Source organism: Narcine bancroftii, chromosome 6 (genome assembly GCF_036971445.1).
Source record: "Narcine bancroftii isolate sNarBan1 chromosome 6, sNarBan1.hap1, whole genome shotgun sequence".
Lineage (NCBI taxonomy): Eukaryota > Metazoa > Chordata > Chondrichthyes > Torpediniformes > Narcinidae > Narcine > Narcine bancroftii.
In genome coordinates this window covers 77,848,592-77,870,257 of record NC_091474.1, presented here as the reverse complement: position 1 = coordinate 77,870,257, position 21,666 = coordinate 77,848,592, and the positions used below count along the sequence as shown (strand labels likewise).

General features: G+C 37.3%; 1 protein-coding gene across 3 annotated transcripts in view; it reads left to right on the top strand.

Annotated features, from left to right (window-relative positions):
• LOC138736251 (very long chain fatty acid elongase 6-like) overlaps nt 1–21,666 on the top strand; it is a 77,705-nt gene that overhangs the window by 8,231 nt on the left and 47,808 nt on the right. Inside the window, exons 3-5 of one of the 3 annotated variants that reach the window (XM_069885454.1) lie at nt 330–427; nt 2,718–2,754; nt 4,119–4,180. In XM_069885454.1, coding sequence (XP_069741555.1) covers nt 2,740–2,754; nt 4,119–4,180 — 77 coding nt within the window. In that variant the 5' untranslated portion in view covers nt 330–427; nt 2,718–2,739. Of the gene's footprint in view, nt 1–329; nt 428–2,717; nt 2,755–3,661; nt 3,717–3,737; nt 4,181–21,666 lie in introns of those variants that run through there. The other 2 variants (XM_069885455.1, XM_069885453.1) reach the window with 2 other exon arrangements.

Genomic DNA, 21,666 nt, shown 5'->3' with positions numbered 1-21,666 from the left:
GACATGCTTTCTTTGCAATAACAATTGTGTGCTGTGTCTAGGAAAGATCCTCTGAGATATTGACTTCTGAGAACTAAAAATTGTTCACTCTCCACCTCTGATCCCCCAATGATCACTGAATCATATTCTTCCGATTTTCTCTTCCTGAAGTCCACAATCAGTTCCTTGGTTTTGATGACATATTGAGTGTGAGGTGTTTATTGGAGTACCATTTAACCAAGTTTTCAATCTTTCTCCTGTATACTGACTCATCACCCCTTTTTATACAACTCACTACCATGGTATTGTTAGCAAATTGTAATTTATACTTACTATTTTCATTACTACAGATTACTGAATTTGATCAGTCAGAGAAGTAAAAGAAAGAAAAAGGACAAAGTAAACCCAGGTGTATCTCTGCATCTGTGAACATAGCATAACAGTCAAGGTAAAAAGAAGTATCTGAAGGCCTGTCTAACTGAACAAGAGTTATAAGTGCAAAACCCAGCAGGATATTTTAAATGTAGGCAATTAAATACATTTTTCAGAGATATGTATCCAATTTTGCATCCCAAAAAACATTAGAGAAATTCAATACAGTTATGAATATTGCTAGTTTGTTTTTATTGCTTACTCTTTAATTCTATAGATATATATATTAGCTGTATTAGAATGAAGGATAACAGTTTCTTTATTCACTTAAAGCTAAATCTAAATATATGACCAATTTGTGAAGGGATTTATTTGAGATTGCACTCTCTGTACTCAAAAGATGTAACTAATGACAAATATAAACTAATCTCACATGCCCTGTAGTAATTGGCCTTTCATTGACACTTTACCATAAATCAGAATTCCATTAGCAAAGAGCTAATATCTTTGTAAAATATCACTGTGATCAGAGATGCTCTTTTCCTCTTTTTATTTTGTGGTAAATATTACAATCTTAAAATTCTTTCCTGTGTTGTTATTAAATACATTGTTTCCTGAGCATCCGTAACTAAGGAAACTCTTTCCTCTTTGGAAAACATTATTCCAACTTTTGATTACACTGACCCACCTTCATCTGACCCATTTATTTTCCTTGCCTCTCTCTTCCTTTATTCTCTTCCTCTGTCATGTTTCTCCATTCCCTTCTTGCTATTACTTTCAGACAGAAGCTATGAAAGCCTGAAGTCCAGCATTTCTAGGTTCAAGAGCAGTTTCCCCCTTCCCCACCCCAATAGCTATCAGGCTCTTGAACAACCCTACCCCCCCCCCAATACTCCAAAGCTACTTTAATAATAAACTAGCCCAGGAGCACCAAACAATCTGTCTGCACTACATACGAACTGCAATTGTAATATTTATCCATTTTTAAAATCTTTTTATGTCTTTGCAAATCATGATAATTTATACTATTGTAGTTGACTATCTTATGCACACAAATTTGCTGCAGTAAGTAAGATTTTTGGTCATCTGTAATTGTACTGTGTATATGACAATAACCTCTCATCTCAACATCCATGGAGAGAAATGGGCAATTTATGTTTTGGTTTGACTAAAGTGGTCTCAGACTGTAATAGATCCTGTTCTATCACTGATATGGGCAGTGAATTCCCAAGTTATAACTCCCTTCAAAGTAACCAAAAAATGCTTTTCCTATCAACCTTGTATTTGTTGCACTCAAATTCAGACCTCTGGGCCCTGTCTTCCTCAACCTACTCTTTCTTAACCATGGATCAAGTATTTTATGGCATTTACTGATGATGGTCAACCATCCTCCAGAACGTGTTAATAGTTCCGTGGTGGAGGGAGTGGAAATCACAAGCTTCCTTGGTGTGCATCTAAAGGATGATCTATTCTGGACTCACAGCACCTCCTCATTAGTCAGGAAGGTGCAGATCCTCAGGAGGCTGAGGAAGACAAGGCACCTGGCCCCCATCTTGATAATACTTTACAGAAGCACAATTGAGAGTGACCTGTCTGGCTACATCATCGCATGATATCTCAAAGCATCACATCAGAAGTTCAAATTTAATACAGAGGATTAACACAACGTCCAAGAAGATCATTTGGGTTTCGCTTTCCTTTATTGACGACGTTTTCTGGTAACTTTGCTTTAATAAGCCTCAAAGAATTATAAATTTCCATCTAGCACACTATCTTTGACACCCTCTCATCAAGGAGCATCAAAATCAGGACACCCAGGTTGGGAAATACAGTGCCTTCCATAATGTTTGAGACAAAGACTCTTTTTTCCCCCTTTATTTACCCCCCTGTGCTCCACAGTTTTAAATTTGTAATCAAACAATTTACATGTAATTGAAGTGCACATTCCAGATTTGATTAAAGGTTATTTGTATATATTTTGGTTTGACCATGTAGAAATGCAACACTAATTAGACTTAGTCCCGATTTATTTGTATAAATACAAAATACTTTTAAATTATGCTTTTATGCATATCTGTGAGTATGATGTGCGAAAGTGTGTGCACCGCAGGTGGAGAAACGCTGTCAGATGATAATAAACTTGAACAAAGGTAAAATAACCTCAGTATTTAATTTCATGTTAATTGTCTGATTGTAAAGAATAGTATTATGAATATTAAGCCCCTTGCAAGCAATTTATCATGGATAACGCTGTCTTTTTAACTCCGAATGTCTGGCTCATGGAGCCAAGAGCAGTGTCAGTGGGACCCGAAACGTTGATGTTGCTTAACCCTCTCCGCCCCTCCACCGGGCTGCTTTTGCTCCAGATTACAACATCCTCAGCCTCTCATGTCTTCAAAGAAGGTACATTTCTTCATTCTTTTGCCACGTTTCCATCTACAAAATAAACCCAAGTAAAATGTGCTGAGGCGATAACTGGTTTTAATATAGAAATCAAAACATTCGGGAGGGTTTGTGCGAGCTCTGGGAATGGAATGACAGTTTGAAAAGAGGGCGAAGATTATTTTTCCAAGATATATTTATTGAGCATCAAAGCCACCTTCATTCACATGATACAGATCTGTCGGTGGTGCCCCCCCCTTTTTTTTAAACAGAAACTCCAATATATACATAGATATTCAAATGCACCCTCAGGTACACGCCCAGATCCCTCAACCCCGACACCTTTGCTGATCGGTATATTGCCGATTATACGAATACATAACGGAACATGATTTAAACGTCTCGCCCCCAAATTGTGAGATTAATTCTGTAAAAGTTCAAAAACTTTGGATAAGAAGCAAAAAGTTGCACATGCTCTGTCATTTTTGCGGAGTGGGGGGGGCGAGTTCACCTTATTCTGGTAACTCCGCTCGTTACTGTGGCTCAAGCCATCCATTTGAGTAAGATTCGCATTTAAATCCTGGCGAGGATGGGACCGATTAAAAACAAAGCGTGTACTCTGGAGAAGTTACAACACTGTGATCACTGTCCGTGACAGTCGATTCTGGTTCAGACGAGCGGAAATCATTTGCATTCTGTCTGTCCGGGCAACAGGTGGCCAATTCTGCACACGGGCAACACGATGAAGAGTTTGGGGAGAGGGTGAAGGCCCATTGAAGATGAAAATCTTCATTCCACAGACTCGGTCCCCCGCAACCACACAGATTGGGCACCATTCTCGTCGCATTCACCATCCCAGGGATAGTCTGGGCTTGTGCGCCTGCGCATCTTAGACCTGTCAGTGTACCCTACCCAAACCATTGTTTGGGGGGGGGGGATGATGAGCTACGGTACATCCCTGTTTTTAAAAATCGTAGGAAGAGGTAATAACGCCTTGAACCTGGTTGCATCATTATTTCAAAATACAAACTGATCTGCTTGGGAGGTCATTCGAGGGCGGGGGGCATGGTTGCGGGGAGGTGCCTCTCCCCGGTATCCCTGCGAGGCTGCGGATGGGCGCTGCGATCCGGGCTCGCCCCCCTTTTTCCCCTCCCCCGTGGAGCGCTCACGGCCACCGCTCGCAGACGCGACGCAGCGCAGAGGTTCTGTCCTTTGCCGGGCACCGCTCAAAGTCATTGGCGCCGCTTGCCACCCTCGGCGCGCTCTCAGCTGCCGCTCTCTTTCAAGGGGACCGTGGTCTGTCAGCGACCTCCTCCGCGCAGATTGCATGCCCGCCGACCGCACTAAAGGAGCGGAGAATGAACATGTCAGTGATTTCTCTGCAGGAATACGAGTTTGAGAAAGATTTCGATGAAAGGGGAGCCATAGCGTGGATGCAGGAAAACTGGTGAGTGAATGCAGTGCACTGCAGGTGTGTGAAGCCACAGCACCCCCAAGGATGCACCGCTCCAGTTAACATCAGACCCCCTAAAACATATCGAAAATTTGGCTCGGGCTTCCTCTAATCAATATTTATGAGAGGATGGGATCTGTGTTTCTGAGGCGAACTGGACAGCATACTCGTGAAACAAGTTGTATTTTTTTTTGCATTTTAAAACGCGACCCTAACAGTTAAAGTCGCTGTCTGACATAATTATATTTGACAGCATGCAATAATCGGGTGTAACCGTGCCTGTCAGCGTAACAGGGCAGGTAAACAGACAGGAACAGGGTGGATACCTTCAATATAATGCGGATCATGTCTAAGTGAGACAGTATTGAAGCAATGCTCAGCCTGTGTAATGATACTGATGGCTGACTGAGTGTTATTCAGGTTGGGGGGGGGGGGGGGGACAAATTTTAGAATTAGTTATTTAGAAAGAGCATCGATGAGCAACTTCCACTGTGCAGACACATTGAAATAATATGGATGCGACTTGGCAATAATGATTTCAGACAACATCAGGAATATGAAAAATATTTGCTGTCTTCGAATTGGGTTGGAGTGAATACGTTGACAATCCCGTAAGAGAGCAGGGTGTTAACAGAGGCACAATATCCTTTGTCTGCTCTACTGCCACTTTGCAACAAAATCAAATGTTAATATAAACTGCATGACTTAAGTAATGGAACTGTAAACCGTGACGTCAGTTCAAATGGATTGCATCCTTCATTTTCCACCCATTCATCACACGTTAAACAGCAGAATGCATGTCTGCAAATAAACGATATTAGTGTGGTCAGCTCTTGTGTTTGAATTTATTTATGGAGAACCTCTGATGAGCGATGAAGTGACTAAGAAGTGGTCCTAATTCATCATTCAAGTGAAATTGTTGGAGACGTAGAGGTTTTTTTTTTAAATTCATGCCACATTAAGCACTTTGTAAATTATAGCAAAACAAGATTGGCAACTTTTTCTTTTAAAGTCAGTAGAAATGTTGACGGAAACTTCCTTGAACTTGTGTTCTGCAAAGTTTGGATGACAGTGACACTCAGCTCTCATAACACCTATTAATCACCTGGTGCAAAAAAAGGTGATGTATATAGGAATAGATCAGTTGCAGGATTATTGTTACAAGAGGGTCAGAGTTTTGCAGGCATCGATGAAATTATGCCGTAGACCCCACAGTTAACTGAACAGCTGAGCAGGAGGGCAGCAAGTAGATCTGTAGTGGGGACAGGGGTTCGATCCTGACCTCCGGTGTGGTCTGTAAGGAGTATGAGTATTCTCTCTGTGACTGCCTGGGTAACCTCTGGATGTTCTGATTATCTCCCACATCTCAAAGGTAAGCATATTGAGAGATTAATTGGCCACTCGAGATTATCCCTAACGCGTAGGGAAGTGATGCAATCTGGAGGATCCAATGGGAAGAAAAAAAAAGGATTTGTATCCGATTACTGTACATGGGTGCTTGATAGTTAGAATCGACTCTTGCGCTAAAGGACTTGCGTCTGTGTTGTCTTAATGTATGGTTCCATCTCACCTATTTCCCATACCTCTGCTCTGAACTCTCCTCTTGGACAGAGCTTCGTTCTTCACTTTCCTCCCCACCAATATCTGAATTCAATAGACCATCCTCCATCATTTTATCATCAGAAACATCTTCCTGTCCCCTTCTGCATTTAAAAGAGACTCCACCCTTTATGACTCCTTGGCCTGTTTTAATCAAAGACAGCGAAATGCCCTTTAGAGCCAGAGTTTCCCAAACTTTTTTCTTTCTAACAGGAAAGGGGTATAGGTGCCACAAGACTCACACCACCAGGTCCATAAACAGTGGCTACCTCTTAAAGTGGTATGTGAGTGGAAAGAATAAGTTTGGGCAACCCTTCTTTTTTTTTTTAAATTTTTTATTTTTCACACCATAAATCACATTAGCCATGATATACACTATTTCTTTTTCACACATATACAGTGAATTTTTCTCCCCCCCCCCCTCCTCCCAAGCCAACCCCCCACCCCCCACCCCTCTCATCCATTTTAGGTATACAATCTAGGTTGCATTAAGCCAGTCAGACAATGTTGTCATTCAACAAAAATACACCAGAAATTCTACTGAGTCCATTCTTTTCTTTCCTTCTCCTTCCATCAACTTAGGTAATGTTTGTCCCCGGTAGGTTTTCGCTATTGTATTTAATGTAAGGCTCCTATACTTGTTCGAATATTTCAATATTATTTCTTAACCTATATGTTATTTTTTCTAATGGAATACATTTATTCATTTAAATTTAGTAGTTTCTTCCTTTTAATTTGGTTATGTATTCCATTAATATTTAAAGTCATATAGTTCAGCGTAGCCCTTTTATATTTTGTTTATCTTCTCTTTCCGTTTTTCCATCATTACCTTTCCTCCTTTTCCATTTCTGTTTTCTTATTTTCAACTCTTTATAAGACAACATTCCTACAACATCCAACATTTTCCTTATTCTCCTATTTCTATCTTATTTATCCCCAATCTCCCCTTCACCTCCTGAGTTGTCCTTTATCCCTTGTCGGACAACCACATCTCCCCTCTCCATTTGGATTTGCGAATCCACTCGCAAGCATCAACTGATTTTGCAGTGACCGCTATTTCCCCCCACCCCGCCCCCCCCAGAAAAGATTTCACTTTTCATATGTCACAAAGGTCACTCTTTTAATTCCCTCCTTATTCTCTCTATTCCATTACCTTCCCTTATTAATTCTTGTCTATACTATCTATATTTTCCTCTAAGTACAGATAAATTCACGTATGCACATTGTCTCTATTCACTCTTATACCTCTTTACCCGCATACATATCAATCGTGATCATTTTTACTCTCATTACCCGTCTTCATCCCTCAGTCTATTTTTGTCTTTACCCACATACATATCAATCGTGATCATTTTAACTCTCATTACCCGTCTTCCTCCCTCAGTCTATTTTTGTAATTGTTCTGCAAATTTTCGTGCTTCTTCTGGATCCGAGAATAGTCTGTTTTGTTGTCCTGGAATAAATATTTTCAATACCGCAGGATGCTTTAGTATAAATTTATACCCTTTCTTCCATAAAATCGCCTTTGCTGTATTGAACTCTTTTCCCTTCTTTAGGAGTTCAAAACTTATATCTGGATAAATGAAGATTTTTTGCCCTTTATACTCCTGTGGTTTGTTGCCCTCTCTTACTTTTTCCATTGTCTTCTCCAGTACCTTTTCTCTTGTAGTATATCTTAGGAATTTTACTACAATAGATCTTGGTTTTTGTTGTGGTTGTGGTTTAGAGGCCAATACTCTATGTGCCCTTTCTATTTCCATTTCTTGCTGTAGTTCTGGACATCCTAGGGTCTTAGGGATCCACTCTTTTATAAACTCCCTCATATTCTTGCCTTCTTCATCTTCCTTAAGGCCCACTATCTTTATGTTATTTCTTCTGTTATGGTTTTCCATTGTATCTATTTTTTGAGCTAGTAGTTCTTGTGTCTCTTTAGTTTTTTTATTAGATTCCTCCAATTTCTTTTTTAAGTCTTCTACCTCCATTTCTGCTGCTACTGCCCGCTCTTCCATCTTGTCCATTTTCTTTCCCATTTCTGTTAAGGTCATCTCTATTTTATTTATTTTCTCTTCTGTGTTGTTTATTCTTTTTCTTAAATCCTTAAATTCCTGCGTTTGCCATTCTTTAAATGACTCCATGTATCCTTTAATAAGAGAAAGTATATCCTTTATCTTGCCTTTCTTTTCTTCTTCTATTTCTCTGTACTCTTCCTCTTCCTCTTCTTCTTCCTCTGGGTTGGCCATCTGTTGTTTCTTTGGTGCCCTTTCTTCCTCTTCTTTCTTGTTTCTATTGTCTTCTGTGGTCTCTTCTTGCTGCAGGTGTTCTGCAGCTGTCGTTGCCGGCTGTGGAGATCGACTCCCCAGCTGGTCCCCCCTCCCGTCGGTGTGTTTTTTTTCATTCGCATCGCGCACTTTTACTCGGCTCTGCGAGCCATTTTTGTAGTCCATTATTTACCGACCTGAGGGAGCGGGTTTCTCTCTCCGCAGCGGGCCTCTTCGGACAGGTAAGGCCTTCACCTTTTTCCTCCTTTGTCTTCTCTTCCTCTCTTCTTACCGTTGCTTTCGATTTTTCTTTTTTTGTCGCCATCTTCTTTCCACCTTTATACTCACTTTTCTGTAACTTTTATTTCTGTGCCTTTGTGTTTTCCTTTGTTTTTCCCGACTTTTCTGGAGAGGGCTGGAGTTCACCGTCCGGCCACTACTCCATCACGTGACTCCTCCGGGCAACCCTTCTTTAGACCATCAAACATCAAGCAACTGTTTACACTAATCCCATTTTTATTCTTCAGATTCAGATTTCAGATTTATTGTCAGAATGCATGCATGGAATCGCATACAACCCCGAGATTCTTTTTCCTGTGGGCGAGGCAGAATTACCACTTATTGGTAGTGCAAAAAAAAAACTGTCCTCAAGGGGCACATATAAACAAATAAAGAAATGTAAACAAACTGACTGTGCAATACAGAGAGAACAAAAAGAAAATGAATCAAGTGCACAAGTAAGAGTCCTTAAATGAATCCCTAATTGAGTTTGTTGCTGAGGAATCTGATGCTGGAGAGGTAGCCACTGTTTATGGACCTGGTGGTGTGAGTCTTGTGGCACTGATACCTCTTTCTTGATGGCTGCGATGAGAACAGAGCGTGTGCTGGGTGGTATGGATCCTTGATGATTGCTGCTGCTCTCCAAGGACTGCATTCCCCATAGATGTTCTCAATAGTGGGAAGGGTTTTACCTGTGATGTCCTGGGCTGTGTTCCCTCATTTCGATTAAGATATTCCTCAACTCTACCAATCATCTAAACATTAGAGTGACCCACATGTGTTTGGGACATGGGAGGAAACCGAAACACCTGGAGAAACCAAACGGAGTAGGTGCAAACTCTGCACAAGCAATATCAGAAGCAGGATTGAACCCAGGTCACTGGAAATGCAAGATAGTGCAACTGTGTCTCCACCAGTTACTCCTCTTCTGGAATTTCCTCATGCAACCACAGAGAATGCAACACTTGCTTTTTTACTTCAGTCCTTCCCATCCACTGAGGACTCAAACAATCCTTCCAGGTGAAGCAGCAGTCTTCTTGCGCTTCTTTGAACCAAGCCTGCTCCATTCAATGTTCATAATGTGTTCAATAGGGCATGCAGCATCCATAGGAAGCAAAAATATGTAGTCAATGTTTAGGACCTGAGCACTTCGTCAAGGTATGCGCAAAAAGCAGAGATGTGACTGAATATAAAGGTGGGAGAAGGATCACAGGCCAATGGGCATTTGGTGACAAGTGGGTGGAAGGACAGAAGAGAAAAAAGCTGAGAAGTGATAGGGGCGGGGGGGGGGTGGGGGAGCTCTCTGAACTGGGAACGAAGGGCATGGGGAGAGGAAGGAAAGGAGACGGAGCTGGGGAAGAGAGAGAGCTGGGAAGGGACTTGTCAATGTTAATGGCATCTGGTTGGAGTGTGCCCAGATAGAACCACATTGAGGATCACATGGTGACTATGGGACTTACTGAGTAACAAATGACATATGATTTGTCACTACACACTGGAATTTGAGCTCAATATTACTGGATTTTGATCCTGAGACAGGATCAGAGACCCCATTGAATTCTTAAAGAGTCTTGTCCTGTTGGTTAGAAGGGAAATGGTAAATTAATATATTTTTAAAAATATTTTGCCCAACTTTAATATTTTAATTAATTTTACATCAATTTAATGTAATAATGTTTGTTTACTTTTAAAAATTATATATTTCAGTTTTAATTGTTTTTAAATGTCTGTGACATTTGTTGTCGGGCACACTGCATGGTTTCGTTTGTTCTGTTGCCCATTACAGTCATTCAGCCTATTTACACGTTTTAATGAGTTTCAGTTTTGTTTTTTGCTCTGCTAATTTTCTGAACATTGCAAAACTATAATACTCAGATCCAGGAGGCCTTCAAAGCCAGTGAAAATGGAGCTATAGGCTTGCTGGTTCCTGGATGGACATTCCCAAGTATCTCCATCTTTCCTGACTGGATGGGTCCAATGCTGCATGTTGAGGAGCAATGGAAGGAGGCAGCTCCTCGTGCTCACACACGTGATGGTCTTTCTGATACCTAGACCTTTGTTGAACATGTGCAGAGGATTAATCTCTCTGTGTTCAGTTGCAAAGTTATCAACTCATTCTTTATAAAAGAGTTTTACAAATTTGTTGCCATAGGTGAATTCTTCCTATTGAGGTGATAGAATCAAAATCAGAATTCATTGTCATTAACATGTCATGGAATTTGTTGTTTTGCGGCAGCGTCACAGTGCAAACCTTTCTATAAACTACCTTCAGAAACAAATAAAAATAGTGCAAGAAAAAAAAGTCAAAGAGAGACAGTGTCTGTCGTTCATTGTTCATTCAGGAATCTGATGGCAGAGGGGAAGAAGCTGTCCTTGTGCCATTGAATGCTCGTCTTCAGGATCCTGTAGCTTTTTCCTGATAGTAGCACAGTGAAAAGGGCAAGGCCTGTGTGGTGGGGGTCCTTGAGGACAGAGGCTGCTTTTTACGGTACTGCCTCTTGTAGATGTTCTCGATGGAGTGAAGACTCGTACCCGTGATGTCGCAGGCCAAGTTAACAACCTTCTGGAGTTTTTTCTTGTCTTGAGTTTTGGCACCTCTGAACCAGACAAGGATGCAACCAGCCAGAATGCTCTCTATGGTACCCCTATAGAGCTTTTCGAGAGTCTTCAGTAACATTGTATTAATACATATAGCCTTGAATTGAAAACTAAATTATGAGGGAGTGAGAAGGGAGGCTGGATTGAAATGTTTGGCCACCAGGTTTGCAGTCAGTTTGTACAAGACATTTACATAAATTATAAAAGTTGAGGCTCCATCTCTGATTTCTGTGGCTCACCACATATTAAAACTTGCCAACCAGAAGAAAAGTAATTTATCTGGACATGAGGCTGCAGATTCTGCAAACCAGAGCAAAAACAAGCTGCTGAAGGAAATCAGTGATCGGGTAGCATCTGTGGCTGTAAAGCAACGGTTATCAAAATGTTCCTTGGGTGATTGTTGCATCATGGAAAGAATTTCAACCAGGAATTGTTCCCTGACTATATTTTTAATAAAAATGTCAGCAAATATTAAAAATATAATGCTGGAGGAACTCAAGCCTGAATGTTGGTTTTGTATCTTTATCTTTGCTATATAAAGGACACTGTTTGACCTGCTGAGTTGCTCTAGTGTTGTGTTTTTACTTCACTCATAGTGTTTGCAGACTTTCGTGTTTTATTCCCAGCAAATTTTACACAGCTTACAGATTTATCAAAGCATATGTGACAGTGAGATTGGCTTCTGATTTTTAAACCAAATGCCAGTACATGCATGATGGATGGAATTTTGCCTTCCGTTTTAAAATGGTTGTAGACTTTCCCATTATCGCAGACAACAAATTCACAGAATAATTCTCTGGACCACGAGGGATTATGGCTAAAAGTTAATTTAAATAGAATGCTTCCTTCACATGGGCGGAAAACCTTAGAGGTATTGATGCAGAGGTAATGAAATATAGATATATATCCAGATAATTCTTCTGGTCCACGTCAGAGGTGGTTTTAATATTCCATCACAGAGCTGAGGGAGTGCTCAGCTGTCAACGTGAGTTTTCAGATGCTTCATTGAACCGAATATTTTTGGAACTTTCAGACCCATAGCCCTATTTGAACAGGGCAGGGGAAACAGTTATCACTTATCAGTCGAGGAGATTATCTTATCCAGTGCAATTTTCTTACATTTGAACAGTAACTAGCATCCAAACTATTTCATTTCCTCTGAAATAGATTTTCAGGGATGTGAAAAACACCAAGAAAGTGGAGCAAATGCACAAAGCTGGAGAAACTCAGCAGGTCAAGCAATGTCCTTTATACAGAAAAGGTAAAAAGGCAACGTTTCAGACTTTTTTTAGTTCTTTAAATGCAATAATTTTTGCTGCGTGTAATCCAAAATGAATCTAAAGTGGTGACTTTAAGTAGAACTCATGCCTCATTGGCTTCGAGTTGGCAATTCAGATTATCTTCCAAGATGTAATTGGATAATTTATCCATAAAGCCATTTATAGTAAATCTACTCTGGGTATAGATAGAGTAAATACAAGCAGGCTTTTTCCACTGAGTTAGGAGAGAAAAACTAGAGGACATTGGGGACTAGAAGGGGGGTAAGTTTAAAGGGAACATTAAGGCAAAGTGTTCACCTAGAGAGTGGTTGGAGTATGTATTGAGCTGCCAGCTGAGTTGATAATGCAGGCTCAATTTTGACAGTTAAGAAAAATTTGGACAGATAGATGGATTGGAGAGATATAGAAGGATATGGTCCAGTCTGGGTGTAGGTCAGTGGAACTGGACAGAATAGTAGTTTAGCACAGACTAGAAGTGCCAAATGGCCTGTTTCTGTGCTGTGGTATTATATCTACTATAATTCTGTCATTTCAATTATCATTCAAAGAATATTAAACGTAAAATATTTCTAAAGAGAGATATACATAATATAGACACACACGCGCACACACACACACACATACACACACACACACACACACCATATTCTTCTGGTAAAACATGAAAGTGTGCAGATTGAAGTAAAAACACAATGCTGGAGAAACTCAGTAGATCAAATAATGTTCAAAGATAAAGATACATAACCAACATTTTGGGCAAGAGTACTTCATCAAGTATACATTCATCAAGGTCTTCATAATATACCTTTTTTTTATTTTTTTTTATTTTTCACACTGAACCATATCAACCAAAATATTTACAAACATTTCTCATTAAATATACACAGTGGCATTTTCTCCTTTTTTTTCCCCCCTACCCTCCCTCCCCCCCTTCCCACCCCCTTCCAAGACCAATAAATATTTGACATTTACAATTCAATAAAACCATAAAACAATGTCTTCACACAAAGAAAAATAAACAAGAAAAATGCCTGGTCTGCTTTTACACACTGAATCAAATTGTTTTGTCTTATCATTTTAGGGGGTGGAGGTCCAAGGCAAGCTCTCCCTGTTATGTTCCATGTATGGTTCCCAAATTTGTTCAAATAATGTGACTTTATTTTTTAAATTATATGTTATTTTTTCCAATGGAATACATTTATTCATTTCCATGTACCATTGCTATATTCTCAGGCTCTCTTCCATTTTCCAAGTTGACATTATAAATTTTTTTGCTGTCACTAAGGCTATCATAATGAATTTTTTTGCACTTTATCCAATTTGAGGCCGAATTCATTACTTCTTATGTTACTTAAAAGAAAGATCTCTGGATTTTTTGGTATGTTATTTTTTGTGATTTTATTTAATATCTGATTTAGATCTTCCCAAAACATTTTCACTTTCGCACATGCCCAAATTGATTGTACTGTTGTTCCCATTTCCTTCTTACAACGAAAACATCTATCTGATAATGTTGGATCCCATTTTTTTAACTTTTGGGGAGTGATATATACCCTGTGTAACCAATTATACTGTATCATGCATAACCTTGTGTTTATTGTATTCTTCATAGTTCCAAAACATAACTTTTCCCATACTTCATTTTTTATCTTTATGTTTAAATCCTTTTCCCACTTTTGTTTGGGTTTATAGCTTATTTCATCATTTTCCTTATCTTGAAGCTTAATGTACATGTTCTTTATAAATCTTGTAATTATCATTGTGTCTGTAATCACATATTCAAAGCTGCTTCCTTCTGGTAATCTCAAGCTGTTTCCCAATTTATCCTTTAAATAAGCTTTCAGTTGATGATATGCAAACATTACACCATGAGTTATTCCATATTTGTACTTCAACTGTTCAAATGTTAATAAATTATTTCCGAAAAAAACAATTTTCTATTCTTTTGATTCTTTTTCTCTCCTGTTCTCTAAAGGGAAGGTTATCTATTGTAAAAAGGGATTAATGGGTTTTGTGTCAATAACAATTTTGGTATTTGGTCATTCATTTTTTTTCCTTTCTAAGTGGATTTTCTTCCATATATTAAGTCAATGATGCACTACTGGGGAGCTTTTATATTGCACCAGTTTTTCATCCCACTTATAAAGTATATGTTCCAGTCGGTACCTTCTCCCCTATTTAATCTAGTTCTATCTTAGTCCAGTCTGGTTTTTCCCATGTATGGTCTTTGGCTTGGCTTCGCGGACGAAGATTTATGGAGGGGGTAAAAAGTCCACGTCAGCTGCAGGCTCATTTGTGGCTGACAAGTCTGATGCGGGACAGGCAGACACGGTTGCAGCGGTTGCCCTTGTATGGTAAAAGTCTGATAAATACCTTAATTGTGCGACTGTATAATAATTTTTAAAGTTTGGTAACTGCAAACCACCTTGGTTATACCTCTCTGTTAATTTATCTAACGCTAGCCTCGGTTTACCCCCTTTCCACAAGAATTTCCTTATTATTCTCTTTAGTTCATTAAAATATTTCTCTGTTAAGGGAATTGGTAACGATTGAAATAAGTATTGTATCCTTGGGAACACGATCCTTTTCATGCAATTTACCCTCCCCATCAATGTTAGCGGTAATTCTTTCCGATGTTCTAAGTTTTCCTGCAATTTCTTTATTAGTGGCTGATAATTTAGTTTGTACGAGTGGCTTAAGTTATTATCTAACCTGATCCCTAGGTATCGGATTGCTTGTGTTTGCCATTTAAATGGTGATTCTTTTTAAAATTCTGTATAATCTGCATTACTCATTGGCATCACTTCACTTTTATTTGCATTGATCTTATACCCCTATATTTCTCCATATTTCTTCAAATTCTTATGTAATTCTTTTATTGATATTTCTAGTTCTGTTAGGTATACTATGATGTCATCTGCAAATAAACTGATTTTATACTCCTTCTCCTTTATTTTTATCCCTTTTATTTTATTTTTGTTCTTATCAGTTCTGCCAATGGTTCTATTGCTTTTTTAAAAACTTTATTTATTCATTCAAAAAGCAAATAATATACGACATATACAGCAATTAAACATGAACATGAACATTTTTATATATATAAAAAAAGAGAAAAAAATGAGAAAAAAAGAAAAGAAAAGATCCCCCCCCCCTCAGCCAACTATCCCAAGGAGAGCCATAAAAAAGAAAAAAGAAAGAATATTTAAAAAAGTTAAATATAAATATACATATTAAAATCTAATCAATATAAATTGAAATGTAAATATTCTGAGTATAACAGCCACTTATTAATAAAATATTATAATTATCATGCAAATCATGTAATTTTTTCCATTATTAAACAATATTTACCCCTCCATAAAAATTCCCTAACCATTTTATTCAAATCTCGAAAAAAATTTTCATCAAATAAATACGGAATAGACTGAAACAAATATTGTATATGCGGAAAGATATTCATCTTAATTGTATTTATCATTCCCATTAAATTAATAGATAAATCTTTCCATTTAATCAAATCAGTTTTAATTTTTTTCATTAATGGAAACTATCTGGAAACCCAGATATTTAATTCGATCAGTCCACTTCAAATTAATAATATTCTTATAAACTGAATAATCTCCTTCACTTACCGGTAATATTTCAGTTTTTTCCCAATTAACTTTATATCCAGAAAGACATCCATATTGTTTTAAACATTCCTTCAAGTGCAAAAGTGACTGAGCTGGATTTGTTAAATACACCAATATGCCATCAGCAAATAAATTAATGTTATACTCCTCATCTAAAACATTTATACCTTGTATCTGTGTATTTTGTCTCATCAACTGTGGTAAAGGTTCAATCACTAATGCAAACAAAGCTGGTGATAAAGGACAACCTTGACGAGTTGATCGAGTTAACTTAAAAGGTTCCGAAATCAAACCATTCATCAATACTCTACCTACCGGTTTACTGTATAAAGCCCTAATCCAACCAATAAAAGAAGGACCAAACTTAAATTTCTCCAAAACTTTAAACAAAAAATTCCATTCAACTCTATCAAATGCTTTTTCTGCATCAAAGGATATCACCATCGGATGATCTAAAGATTGTCGAAATCTATTAATCAAACTAATCACTCGCAAAATATTAGCTGAAGAATATCTATTCTTTATAAAACCTGTTTGATCAATATCAATCAACTTTAGTAAAAATTTTGCCAATCTATTTGCTAATACTTTAGCTGTTATTTTATAATCTACATTTAACAACGAAATTGGTCTATATGAAGATACTTTCAAAGGATCTCTATCTTTTTTAGGAATTACTGTAATTAAAGCACTAGAACAAGACTCAGGTAAATCAAAGTGTTCTCCAACTTGACGTAACACATCCCCAAACACTGTAGATAAATCATCATAAAAAAATTTATAAAATTCAACCGAAAATCCATCATCACCAGGCGATTTACCATTTGGCATTTCCAGCATAGCCATTTTAATTTCCGAATCAGTAAATGGTTCTTCTAACTCCTGTATATCTCCATCCTCTAATATTGGTAAATTCAACTGTGATAAAAAAAATCAATTGATCCAGTTTCCTGTTTTCCTTCAGATGTATATAACTTTTTATAAAATTTATAATTAATCTCACAAAGTTTATAAGTAATAAGAGAATTCTGTCTAACAGCATTAATAGTCTTCAATATCTGTTCTTTCTTTAATTGCCACCCCAATACCTTGTGTGCTTTCTCTCCCCATTCGTAATACCGTTGTTTAGTCCTATCAATCACACATTCAAATTGATAAGATTGCAAGGCATTATATTTCAGTTTCAGCCTCGATAATTCTATTTTCTGACCTTCTGCAGCATCTTTCTGAAATTCCTTTTCTAACTCATCGATCTGTTTCTCTAATTCAAGACTCTGATTTAATCGATTCTTTTTTATTTTAGAAGCATAACTAATTATTTGTCCTCTCAAATAGGCTTTCATAGTATCTCATAATACAAACTTACTTTGAACAGATTTAGAATTTTCTTTCAAAATTCATCATTAATCTCACGAGGTTTATGTAATAAGAGAATTCCGTCCAAAAGCATTAATAGTCCTCGAAATCTGTTCTTTCTTTAATTGCCACGCCAATACCTTATGTGCTTTCTCTCCCCATTCATAATACCATTGTTTAGTCCTATTAATCACACATTCAAATTGATAAGATTGCAAAGTATTATATTTCAGTTTCAGCCTCGATAATTCTATTTTCTGACCTTCTGCAGCATCTTTCTGAAATTCCTTTTCTAACTCATCGATCTGTTTCTCTAATTCAAGACTCTGATTTAATCGATTCTTTTTTATTTTAGAAGCATAACTAATTATTTGTCCTCTCAAATAGGCTTTCATAGTATCTCATAATACAAACTTACTTTGAACAGATTTAGAATTTTCTTTCAAAATTCATCATTAATCTCACGAGGTTTATGTAATAAGAGAATTCCGTCCAAAAGCATTAATAGTCCTCGAAATCTGTTCTTTCTTTAATTGCCACGCCAATACCTTATGTGCTTTCTCTCCCCATTCATAATACCATTGTTTAGTCCTATTAATCACACATTCAAATTGATAAGATTGCAAAGTATTATATTCCAATTTCAACCTCGATAATTCTATTTTCTGATCTTTTGTAGCATCTTTCTGAAATTTAATTTGTTTTTTCAAAACATCAATAAATTCCATATTTTTTAACAACATTGTATTAAATCTCCAATGATAAGCTATTTGAATTTTCTCAGAAGTTTCATATGTAAAATATATCAGAGAATGATCTGAAATCACCCTACTTTTATATTCCGCTTGTTATATTTTCCCTTGTAAATGTGCCGATAGTAAAAAGAAGTCAATCTTTGAAAACGATTCATGTCTAGATGAATAAAAGGAAAAATCTTTCTCTGTCGGATTAAGACGTCTCCAAATATCTACTAAATTAAAATCTTTCATCAACTCTTGGACCTCGATTGCCATCTTGGATTTTTTAACTTTCTTCGGAGATTTATCTAATAAAGGTTCCAAAACACAATTAAAATCACCACCAACTAAAATATTGTAATTAGCTTGACCCAAACATAAAAATGCATCCAAAATAAATACTTCATCATCTGCATTTGGAGCATAAATATTGTAAAGTCCAAAATTCACTAAAAATCTTAAAATTCAATTTAAGAATACATCCTGCCTTTTGTCCATTGATAGTGATTCAAAAGATATTTTTTTATGTATCAAAATTGCTACACCTTTAGCTCTAGAATTAAATGAAGAAAATATACATGCCCAACCCAATCTTTTTTTAATTTCACACTTTCCTTCACATTCAAATGTGTTTCTTGTAAAAAGGCAATATCAATTTTCATTTACTTAATATATGCCAAGACTCGCTTATGTTTAATCGGACTATTTAATCCTCGAACATTAACTACTATTATTACTAAATACCAATAATATCTTTATATAAAAACTCAAATCAATGTATATGGGCCCTTCAATTAAAAAAATCACAAATTAAAAACTAAGAAAAAAGTTAAAAAAAAAATATTAAAAAAACAATAAAAAAATCCCCCCCCCCAAAAAAAACCTACCAAAAGGTAGTAATCCCCTAAACAAAAATTTGGTGTGGATCACCCACCAGTGGCTGATTACTAGTAAAGAACTTAGTGGAAATCTCCCCCTCCCCAGCCAAACAAGTATTTTTAATTAAGTAACATCCAAGTATCATAATAACAAGAGACAAAATAAAATAAAAAAATTCTTCTTTTCATCTAAAAGACTCCAATCTTGAAGATCCCATTTCGGAAGGAGGTGGACTCTTTCCATTCCCATTTTTGCCATTTCTTCCATTTCCAGAGCTACCAAATTTTCCTCTTATATCTGGCAAGGAGTCAGCAAAAATCATTGCTTCATAATCAGTTCCAAAAACCGAAATTGATAGTCTCCGTAAAAGACCTTCAACACTGCAGGGTTATGAAAAGTATACTTACAACCTTTACGCCACAAAACATCTTTAACTGGATTAAATCGACGTCGACGTTGAATGACATCTTGACTCAGATCAGGATTTAAAAAAAGACTACTATTCTGAATCAATAATGGGGTTTGTCATTGTCTCATATTTTGTACTGCAAATCAAATTATTGCTTCTCTATCCAAATAACTCAGACATCAAATTATTACCGGTCTCGGGGGCTGACCAGCTGAAGGTATTCTTCTTAAAGCTCTATGGGCTCTTTCCAGTGCCAATCCCCCAGAGAAAAATTCTTGCCCTAATATTTGCGGAATCCAGTCTTTAAAGAAACGAAGAGGATCTTGTCTTTCTATACCTTCTGGCAAACCAACAATTTTCACATTATTCCTTTTGCTTTGATTTTCCAAATAATCTATTTTTCTTTCTAGCTCCTTCTCACGATCTCCTAATTCTACGACTGATTTTTCCACCTTCAAGACTTTTTCTGTTAGAAGTCACTTGTTTACAGTCCAAAAAAGCAGTCTGAATTTTTAAAAATTCTTCATAAGATGCATCCACACGTGTCTTAACCATATTTAATTCTGAACTTATACCAGCATTCATTTGAACCATTTCATTCATCAGAGATGTCAACAAAGGTTTAATAACAGCTTGAATAATTGCATTCAATTGCGTACACTGAAAATCAGTAAAACTCAGCTCTGCTCTCTCTGACATAGTGGCAGAACAAGGTAACTGCAGCTCCTGCTGCAATTCAACAGAAGGCATTTAAAAATTTTTACTGCGGGTCTGGACTCCCAGCGATGGCACCTCGACTTCTTCAGGGGGTCGCCGCTGGTCTCCCCCCGCATCTTGTTGTTTTGTCATCCAATCCAATGTCATCCAATTACTCAATTTGGTGAGTAATAGATTTTTTTTCCCAGCCTCCACAGACGATCTTTGGGATTTAGGCAATGAAGAAATTGAGTCTGGGGCTGTTTCAAGTCGTCCAGGCCCCAGATCTTCAGCACTTCGAAAATGTATCTTCTTTTGAATGTGAGATTTAGTCTTCTTACCATTAGTGGCCATAATAATTCCTTAATACTTTAAACTAAAATTTAAAAAGTTTAAACTTGGTAACAAAGGGTTAAAAAACAGGTATTTAAAAGTCTGGCCAGAGGTCGAGATTGCACGTCTAGACTCTACGCCACCTTGCCACGCCCCCTAATGGTTCTATTGCTAAGGTGAACAATGAGGGGGAAAATGGACCAGTTGACCTACTTAATTTAAATTGGCTCGATACATATCCATTTACTGTTACCTTTGCCAATGGTCCATTATATAATGCTTTAATCCAATTAATATATTTTTCTGATAGATTGAACCTCTGTAATACTTTAAAGTTTCACTCTACTTTTTCTGCATCTAAAGCAACAGCCACTGTTGGCTTCTTATTTCCTTGAACTGCATGAATTAGATTAATAGGTTGACAGACATTATCCGCTGTTCGTCTTTTTTTAATAAATCCAGTTTGATCTTGTTTTACTATTTTTGGTACACAATCGGCCAATCTGTTTGCTAATAATTTCACTATTATAGTATAGTCTGAGTTAAGTAGAGATATTGGTCTATATGATGCTGGTGTTAGTGGATCCTTCCCCATCTTTGGTATTACTGTAATTATTGTGGGCTGATATCGCCTCAAACCGAGCATCTTGGCGCCTCACAGTTCGGCGGGCAGCAATCTCCTTTGAAGAAGACCGCAGAGCCCACCTCACTGACAAAAGACAAAGGAGGAAAAACCCAACACCCAACCCCAACCAACCAATTTTCCCCTGCAAATGCTGCAACTGTGTCTGCCTGTCCCGCATCGGACTTGTCAGCCACAATCGAGCCTGCAGCTGACGTGGACTCTTACCCCCTCCATAAATCTTCATCCGCGAAGCCAAGCAAAAGAAAGAGAACATGAATCTGGCAAGTTTTGTGTTTCTTCTATCTGGTTCATTACTTCCAGGAGAGGAAGAATTAAAAATATCTCTTTAAATGTTTTATAGAATTCAATTGGAAATCCATCCTCTCCTGGTGTTTTATTGTTCAGCAGCTTTTTTTAATATATCCTGTACTTCCTCTATTTCAAATGGTTTTATCAGTTTGTTTTGTTCCTCTTCTTGCAATTTCGGCAGTTCAATTTCAGCTAAAAACTCTTCTATTTTATCATCTTTCCCCTCGTTCTCAGTTTGGTATAATTGTTCATAAAATTTCTTAAAGTTTTCATTAATCTCTATTGGGTTATAAGTAATTTGTTTGTCCTTTTCCTTGATGCCAATACAGTTCTTTTAGCTTGTTCTGTTTTAAGTTGCCAGGCTAATATTTTATGTTTTTTCTCCCAGTTCGTAATAGTTTTGCTTTGTTTTCATTACCTTCTTCTCCACCTTATATATTTGTAATGTTTCGTATTTTATTTTTCTGTCAGCCAATTCTCTCTTTTTTGT